General features: G+C 33.3%; 1 protein-coding gene across 1 annotated transcript; it reads left to right on the forward strand.

Moving 5' to 3' along the window:
• Window positions 1-1,227: 1,227 nt before the first annotated feature.
• On the forward strand, window positions 1,228-7,708 carry LOC138698198 (uncharacterized). Its single transcript, XM_069823980.1, has 2 exons — window positions 1,228-1,382; window positions 5,983-7,708. Exons 1-2 carry the CDS (start codon window positions 1,326-1,328, stop codon window positions 7,021-7,023), a joined length of 1,098 nt encoding a protein of 365 aa, XP_069680081.1. The 5' UTR covers window positions 1,228-1,325; the 3' UTR covers window positions 7,024-7,708.
• Window positions 7,709-9,970: the final 2,262 nt, after the last annotated feature.

Genomic DNA, 9,970 nt, shown 5'->3' on the forward strand with positions numbered 1-9,970 from the left:
AATACAGTACTGTATTTTAATTAAACAAAAACCTAATGACAATTATCAAACTCAAAATTGCGATATTTCATAGTTTACGTAAATGGATGAACTACTTTTCTTCCCTCCTATACGTAGTAAATTGATTTGTTTGTATTTTATCCCAGTATCATCGAACTCCAGTTGTGGAAGGGGGTGCAAAGGGTGTTTCCAGTTTCCAAAGGTATAGCCGGGTTAATATTAATAATGTTAGAAAAAATAAAATGATATCCCTGTAGTAATTGCACAACTCGAAAAATGACACGACTACAAAGAAGTTGAATATAATATTTACATACTGTACAACACGCCGATTATGGGAGAGCTGAAGCATTCTATAAATATTTTATATGAATGTTAGGTAAAGATTTCGATTATTTGTTTGGAAAATTAACGTCGCTAATAGAAATGAGAGACACATTACTGAGGCAGTCCATTTCACACACAGAACGTGTTTTAGAAATATAGCAATGGAGTGTATATAATCAAATATTATATTACTTTTTCATTTATGTAACGTTACTGAGCTGTTCTTTAAATGCTCGTCCACAAGAAACCGGGAACGAGAATGAGAACGGAAAAATTATTGAAATAGGCTACATTTATTTAAATGTAAGCATCCACTATTAACGAGAAGCTTGCCGGAGCCCAGGTACGGGAATGTGAAGGTCAGCCAAGGATTAAATTTTCCGTTCTTGTTTCCGATCACAGCCTACTAGATTCATTCTGTAGTCAAAAATCTATTTGGTCGTTGTACATTCTGTAGCTATAGTGATATAACTTCTTCATCATCTATTTTTTGTATCCTCTGATTGAGGTTATGGCTGATATACACATCTATTATCAGGCAGTACACTTCACTTGACGATATGTTCCTGAGGAAGAACAATTTGTTTGTATGCATCTGAAGTCTGACTAGAGTAACTCGCTTCACTTACAATGTAGGACTTTTCTCAAAATTGAAAAGTTTTACTTGATTAACAGCGGATCATACCTCGAATTCTGAGTAAATAAACATAAGCTACATAGCCTATTCAATCTTGAGCTTCATAAATTTATTTCCATAATATCTGCTACTTGGAAGAAATTAAAACCGTATTAGTAACTTTTACAACACTTTTATTATCTAAAAGAAGCATGAAAATGTAGACTTCCAAATCCGTTAAGACGGCATGCACAGTGTTGCGTAGATGCTGAAGAAGTAGATGCTCAGTCACGTTTCGTAACATCCAGTGCAGTGATCACGACCGAATGACGTATAAAACAGTCGCAAAGTTCTAGTTGTGCTCATAACAGTACACGCTAACATGGACATGGATATTAGTATAATTTTTATTGTAGCAGTACTGAATTGTTTATCAGAGGTAAGAATATTAAATGGAAGGAATTTTACATTATTTTAATGGATAAGGTACAGCTTATAGCAGTAAAAGGTTTGGAAAAAAATATATTTTTACGATTTTTTTTTTTTTTCAAAATTCAAAATAGTGGCAGTTCACTGTGCAGTGATGAAGCGTTTCCCTGCTAACTCATACGTTTGTTAACTTTTTCATGTCATTTCTCTTATATTTTATTGCTGAAACTCATGTTTACAATATCATGCTCTTTAAACTACATTCCTTAATAAATATTTTTTTTAATTTTGTGTTAGAATAAAATACTAATATTGACCATTTTTAAAATGAATTTATTTTTTACCAGACAATCTATCAAAGGTAGAGAAGTGATCTTGCATCATATTATAGATATGACATGCATAAATAGACATAAAAAATTCATCACAGTATGTTGGATAATTTTTGAGTTATGTGGGAAACGCTTCATCTCTGCACAGTGAACTGAATTTTGAAAAAAATTTAAATGATTTTTTTAATCGTAAAAATATTTTTTTTTTCATATAGCGGAAGAACACATACCAATTTTCATTATTGTACAAGATTCAGCAATGGAGGAAAATAATTGAATATTTCCAAAATTTTACTGGTGTGAGCTGTACCTAACCCCTTAACTGAACCTCATAAATATTTATTAACAAAGACTAAAGGTAAAAGTATGATAGAGACTGGATTAATCTTGCACAGAATAGGGACCGATGGCGGACTTATATAAGGGCGACAATGAATCTAGGGATTCCTTAAAAGCTAATTGTAAGTAAGTAAGTAAGTAAAGGTAAAAGTATCAGACATTGAAATTTAGAGCAACCTTAGCAAATTGTTAGAGCAGCTGCTTTCCAAGTCACACATTCCAGTTCAAATATTGGCAAGTCCAAGTCTAATTTGTGGTCATATCCCAGAATATTACAATCTCCCCGATCTTCTTAACCACCATCTCAATGTCACTGCTCCATGACCAATTTAACGTCTCTTGTATGATACAAGATGCATAATATATAAACAACTTGAGATGAAAACACATTAAAAAGTAGAATTATTTTGTGCATTGACACTAAGATCGTTGGTTATAACTTCTTTCAGGTATGAATATTTATTGTTGTCTCATGTTTCATGTTGGTTTAAATACTTAAAAGGATTAGGATGTATTCATTTCACTATGGTCCCTCAAGTGTATTATTGGAATTTCCTCAAGGAGGAAGTACACATATTATTTTGTGTACATTGGGTTGATGCAAGTAACGCTCTTTCGCTGTGACAAATATTTTTATTTGATATGAATAGAAGTCAGAACTTAATCAGTAACATTATCTGTGACTCTAAGCCAACGCTGCGGTAGTTTTCATTCCGCGTGTGAAGAAATCTGCTGGTTTTGAATTAAAGAAGTGGTTAAACCAAGTTTGTAACCCTTTTTAGTTAGGAAAGGAGTTCTCTTGAAAATTGTTGGATAGAGAAGGGAAAATGCGGAAATCTGAGGGCGCGAGAATATCCAGGATGCGGAATAGCAAGTTCCTGCATAGCTTATTATTGCGATATACCGAAGTACATATGATATTTCCGTGCAGGAATTCTGAGTTATCATATGATAAAGGATCGGTGGAGCGAAGAAAAATTTTCTTCGGCACCGGGATTCGAACCCGGGTTTTCAGCTCTACGTGCTGACGCTCTATCTCTGCACTAGGTGACTAGACTATAGACTATATATTATATAGTCTATTGACATAGTGAAGCCTCTCTGCCATTTTGTTCACTTAATATAAATAAAAGAGATAATTCTTACAAGTAAAACTACAATGGTCGCTATAGTTCTGGAATTCTGTGCTCGAGGTTGCGGGTTCGATCCCGGTCCAGGTCGATGACATTTAAGTGTGCTTAAATGCGATATGCTCATGTCACTAGATTTACTGGCATGTAAAAAATCTGCGGGACAAAATTTCGGCACACCGGCGACGCTGATATAACCTCTGCAGTTGCGAGCATCGTTAAATAAAACATATGTTAAAAACAACTACAGTAAAATTACAGTCTTTCCACGTTCCTGCTAGGTTTCTCGGCTTTTGCTATAGTTGATCAATCTTCCCATGTGGTTCGTGATCTTCCTTTTACCCTCCTGTTCTTAATTGTTACAATCAAATGAATTTTAGTTTATTTCATTTATAGTTTTCTGCGCAATGGCAGTCTTTCTCCGCAAATCCAGCATTCTTTCCTATTTCACGCGTTCCTTCTAGGTTCCGAACATATTCCATATATATTAATGTTGTGCATTATCCAATATCTTTTTATGTTCCGAACCTTTATTTATAGTAAGTAAATTAATTCATAATCACTACAAAACTGTAAAGATGACAATTATAATTACAAAACCATTCATCTGTAAAGTAAATTATTGAATTTAAATAATTCAATTTGATTGAGTAAAAATAATGATAACATTCCGTGTCGTCCATATTCTGTAATAAAAAATATTGTTCAATTTAATGTCTTTTTCATCAGAGTGATCAGGCGTAAACTGTTAGTAGACTATTCGACACAAGTAACACCATTGTCTCAGTTAAGCGTAAAGATAATATTTAGTTCACTCTAATAATACAGTAAAACCTTGCTAAATACCCTCTATAAAAAGGAAACCTGCACAAACGAAAAATAAATTTGGGAACGGAATGATTTCCTATGTAAAATAATACTTTAAAACGGAAAACTCCCTAACGCGAAAACGGAATAATTTTTGGGCACCATTTAGGTAAAAAACCTGACTAAAACGAATAATTTTAAGCGTAACTGTTGCTAAATTCTATCAAACCATTTTTAAATTTGAGATAATACTGTACGAAGCATGGTATAATTTTTGTGTGACTGTACATGCAATGATCTGGAAGACTTTCGCTATTCTATGTCAGGCGTTGGGGGTGAAGCTTCTCTAACTATTCTGTGCTTATTGTCAAGGACCAGGGCAGGTTACAAGCCAATACAATGATAAAGGACAGTGCGAGTAGAATAAAACTGCGAATAATTGTAGTGTAGTGTCAATTTAGTTTCATATTTCCGTTTATTTATTCTGAGTTTTGTGTTAATATGCCAATACAGTGTTAAATAACAGTGCGAATAAAGTAAAACTGTGCGATTTAATAAAAAGTCTAGATGACCAGTTCTATCATAGAGGAGTGGCTTCATTCTTTTAATGCAGCAATGAAACGTCAAGGTCGTAAGGTCCTACTGTTTTTAGATAATGCTACCTGCCATCCAAGGATTGATTTGTCTAAAGTGAAGTCAATCTATGTTCCATGAAACACAACTTCAATTACACAACCGTTGGATTAGGGCGCAATTTACACTCTGAATTGATGCAGGACGCGAAGGAAATCCTACAACGTTCCCTTAAAAAAAAGTCGCGGCAATGCACTTTAAAAGAAATGTGGAGGCCAAGAAACTAGGGCGCAGAAAGAGGGGGGGGGGGAGAGAGAGCGAGAGACTACAATTACGTAAGTTAATAATTATGAAAATAAAATTGACTTTGCATGTACTGTAGTAACTTTTATTTCAAATTATTTATTCATTGTGTTCTTCCTACAGTGAGCATATGGCAGTAGTCTAATCTTACTTTTGACAAAACTCAACCCTTTGTAAAAGGAAACCCTGTGAAAACAGAAATAAAAAAATTCTGGAACGATCGCGTTTCGTTTTAGGGAGGTTTTACTGTATATATGCTAGACCATGCCGAAAGGTAGTAATTATACACCTGGTAGCAGTCCTTTAATGCATGTCATTAAAGTACACCTATTCATTAAAGTTCAGGTTTTCGATTATTCTCGGATAAGCAATCGAAAAACAACGAGGGAAACATCACGGAGGCTGGAAATCCAATACTGTCGCAGAAGTTTATGTTCTGTCACTATAAGAATTAGCGTTAATTGTAAATAATAATCATATAAATTCAATTTGTCATCTCGTTTTTCAATTCTAAATCAATTTCCAGGTTATATCAAAATTAGTTCATGTTATTCTCTAGATTATATCAAGGTCAATGACATTATTGATCCTCGGAAAAAATCAATACTTTCGCTTCTGCGCACATCTCACAATTAACGAGCTATGAACAAGGTCACTTCCGATTTTCTGTCAGATACAAATAAAATGAATACTTCTGAATAATTTCAACTCAGAAATATGGTAGAGCATAAAACGTCGTATGAAACTTGCCTATAATGGTAATTAAGACGCTCGTATAAAAATTATGAAACTCGCTTGCGCTTGTTTCATAAACAAACATACTCGCGTCTTAATTACTATCATTATAGGCTCGTTGCATAATGTACTATTAAACTTCGTATGTAATAATGTATTGGTAATATTTTAGCGAAAGAGATCGTAAAGAGATTAATCGACAACACTAGTGCAATGAATGAATGAGGGTGAAATTGGATGATCCAATGCATCAGATAAATTTTACTCCAAAGACATCCCTATTAAAATATGATATCTTACTGCTGTGTATTCGGACGTCATTGCTCTTAATTGCATGAGCGCTCTTATAAATGAATTTTCCTTAAATATTTATGTACTGATTTCATTGCAGGTCACCTACGCAGAACCAGAGACAAAATTACCTTCAAAAACCGTAGAGATTGAAAAATTAATTGACAAAAAATTGATAAAAAATCAAGAACTTAAGGAACTGAAAGCTGTAAAACAAGAAAGCATTGTTTCAGCGAAAGATCTGGGACATATTACAAGTCACGAAATTTCTGCGAAGTCCGCAGCAGATCACAAATTGGCTGTTAAAACAGTTTCTTTGAGAATTGAAAAGAAGAATACAGAGAAACATTATAGAACAAAATATTACAAATCGAAGGCGCATCAACATGAATACTATTTCAAACAATTCACTAAAAGATCGGAGTTTTTGGAGAAGAGAGCTTTAACCCATAAAGAAAAGGCAGACAAGTTTCTGAAGTCCGCACGTAGACACGAACTAAAGGCCAAAGAATACATAGACAAGTCAAAATCTGCTAGAAAAACAGGCGAACATTTTCATAGTATGGCTGGAGAATTTCTAAGCCAATCAAAATCAGAAATGAGATCGTACGCCCTAGCAGATGCTGAATCCAGAGAGGCTGCGGTACTGGCAAGAGGTTACGAAACAGAAGCAAAGGACCACTTCATATGGGCAGCAGATTTGAGAAGTAGAGCTCAGAAACTGATACATATTGCCAATCTACATAAAAAATATGCCTTAGAGGCTGACCATAACGCCAAGAAGTTGAAAACAATTGCTGAACAAGAAGAAAAGAACTCAAAATTACATCTGGACAAAGCTCAGAAATTTGAATCAAAACATTTACAATCTGATGTAAGGGCTAAAGGGTTCTTTAATAAATATGAAGATTATTTGCTGAAATCAAGATTAGAGAAGAATACTGCAAGACAATCAAAGATAAAGGCATTGTACGAGGAGGAGTTAGCAAAGGCATATGATCAAATGTCACTAGAGATGAAAGCAATCGGACAGCTTGAGGAATCTGAAGTATATTCGTTGAAAAGAACGGCTCACACTGCAGGAAAGACTGCTAAAGCCCTCGAAAAGGCGGCTTTTCATGTGATAAAGAGTGACAGATGAAGTCATGAAATGTGTCATTGACTAAAAAGGTTAAACATTTTAGTGTAAGTAATGTTACCAGATATGTATAGCAGTTTCTCTACAGATATATTTCAATTTACATCTCCATTCCTAATACAGTAGATCCCCATTTCAAACAATAAAATTTAATAGAAGATTGAGGAAATTTATTGTGATATATTTCAATAATTCCCAAGACAAATTATTTTCGAACAAGTTTAATTTCTACTTACAGCAATTCTTAAGTGTTTTCTACTATAATTCTAAAAAGGTCCGTTATCTTTTGTTTTCTTGTTGTCGACGCAAACGAAGGAAGGTCTGCAGGACGAGTTGTTGTTGTATAACGTTAAGTGAATTATAAGAAAAGAAACACGCAGAAAAAGTGTTTGCTACCTTCTACATTACATAAAAATTTGAACATCAGAACATAATTTTTTTAACTTGTATTAATAGTGATACTGAGGTTGGTTTCATTCAACATGCGAAAAACTGAATTATCTTGTTAGTTCTAAAGTATTTTTGTCAGCGAAAGAAGTTTCCTTTCATTTGACATCACTGTTTGAAGAATTTTGTTTGTTTTTAACGCTGAGTGTCCGTAAAATATATCAAAATATAGAAACATAATTTTATATGCAAGTTATGTTACAAATTAAATGTTGTTTAATGTAATAAAGTTTTAAGTATTGTTTGTTTATTTTTTTAATACAAGCATTTGAAATACTTTTCTCTTTGTAATTATACTGAAAATATTTACATGTGTACTATGCATAAAGAAAAGTATATACTAATAAAAGAATAAACTTTGTTGATAATGGTGGGAATTTGTCAGTATACTTGACTGTTAGAGACTTTCCCGAATTCATAGAAGCCCACGTGAACAGATAAGTTTAATGTACAGTATTTTCAGGAATTTGCCTCACTATGATTATTTATTTCATTGTTGCAAAATGGGTGTTTGGTTTGGTTTCTAATACCGAGCATTCGGTAACAATATAGATAGATACATGGATTTATTGAGCAATATTATACATACAGATGTACTATATTATCAGAATTTGCTCTTAAATCCAATGCATGGGTCTTCTGACCGTACAGCTGTCAAAAAAAAAAGTGGCCGCACTCGTGAACAGCGAATATTTTCAAAGTCCACTTCGGATCGCGGCGATGTTACACGATGCATGTGCTTGTACAAGCAGATCCCGAACTATGAAAGTGTTCCATGTCTGCGCCTCGTAGGCCAGCGGTAGAGTGTTTGTTTAATGATTAGGTTGTGGGTTCGGGCCTTCTTCAAGTTTTCATTTGATTTTTTAATCGTTCTTTAGCGATGTAAATGCTATTAAAATTATCATTTATATTCAGTTATCGTTCTTTATGGATATCACGTTATTTATATTTTGTTATCGTTCTTTAGAGATATGAATAAAATTCAAGTCATCATTTGTATTCTGTTATCGTTTTATAACGATATGAATAACAATTATTATTATTGTATCTCCAATGGTGGTTAGCCCTATTTTACATATGTATGTTACGGCTATAGTTTCATACACAAAAAAGATAAGCATAAAGAGAAATGGAAAAGAAAATTAAATTAGCTTACGCGATGTAAACAAAACATAAACAAACCGTAAATTAGTCATTGCGATTGCAAAATAAATATCAGGTATCAATTTGAAACATACAAAAACATTAACAACACACATACGTAACACTTCTATAACACAAATACGCAGCCTTCCGTACCATACATAATAAATTAATACACAATAGTCATACAAACACAATCAAACTATAATTACGACATTGCGACGACATCAAGCATCACATAACTGACTCACATACATAACAAATCAAGCATCCGTTACAACACATACACTTCAACATAATAATCACACTTTTAAAAGTTACAAATTTGGCTCCAAGAAGAATAAATAGGACACTGTTACTAATTACTATTCTTCTACAATTTCTTAAATATATCTGTAATAAATATGTGAAATTCCGATATGAATAATATTCACGTTTTTTATATTGTTATCGTTCTTTAGCGATATAGATAATATTCAAGTTATCATTTATATTCTGTTTTCCTTCATTAGCATTATAAAATAGTATTCAAGTTATTTATATTGTTATTGTTCTTTCGCAATATAAATAATCTGTATTTTATGTAAGTAATTATTATAACACAAATAACCATCTTTCTTTGTAAAATAGGTTATTTTATTTAGATAATTAAATAAGTATTATATAATATCTTATAATAATTAAACAAACCGATATTTATCATTTATATTCTGTTATCGTTCTTTAGTAATACTGTATAAATAATATTCAAGTTATTTATATTGTAATCGTTCTTTTGCGGTATAAATAACATAAATTTAATATTAGGTTTGGAAAAATCCAGTTGCATAATACTGGTATTAGTTTTTCTTTTTGTATTGTTACATTAATAAATGAAAAGGAGTAACGAGGAATTGAACCTGAGACGTTGACATCTAAATTTCGACGTTCGTCCGCTGAGCTACGAGGGCAAAAGTGTGGAAACATTTTCGGAAAAATTGGCCCTATCACACTCTAAGATTTTCTGATGATTCGTAGAAGCTAGTCCAGGATGCGAGGGGCAAAGGCTAATTGAGATTTCCCGGTCTCTGATCGGGTCAAACATCCTGATAGATTTAATATTTAACCCTTGCCGTGACTTTCGGTGAAGTCCGGAGGGCCCAATTAGTCAAATCCACTCTCCTCATCTCCATGCTTGGGTCCCCTGGAATTTAATAAGATGCGAAAGAGATAGTGGTGTGCGGAAAGCAACAGGATGTTACCGCATTTAGGTCTATCCTTCCCAAGAAAAGCTGCAAACATGAACAAAGGAAGCTTTTAATAGAAGAAGAAGGATCTTCTGCGGACCTCTGGAAAAAGAACTAAGGAAGAGACTAGTGAA

This window comes from Periplaneta americana, chromosome 4, assembly GCF_040183065.1.
Source record: "Periplaneta americana isolate PAMFEO1 chromosome 4, P.americana_PAMFEO1_priV1, whole genome shotgun sequence".
NCBI classification, from domain to species: Eukaryota; Metazoa; Arthropoda; class Insecta; order Blattodea; family Blattidae; genus Periplaneta; species Periplaneta americana.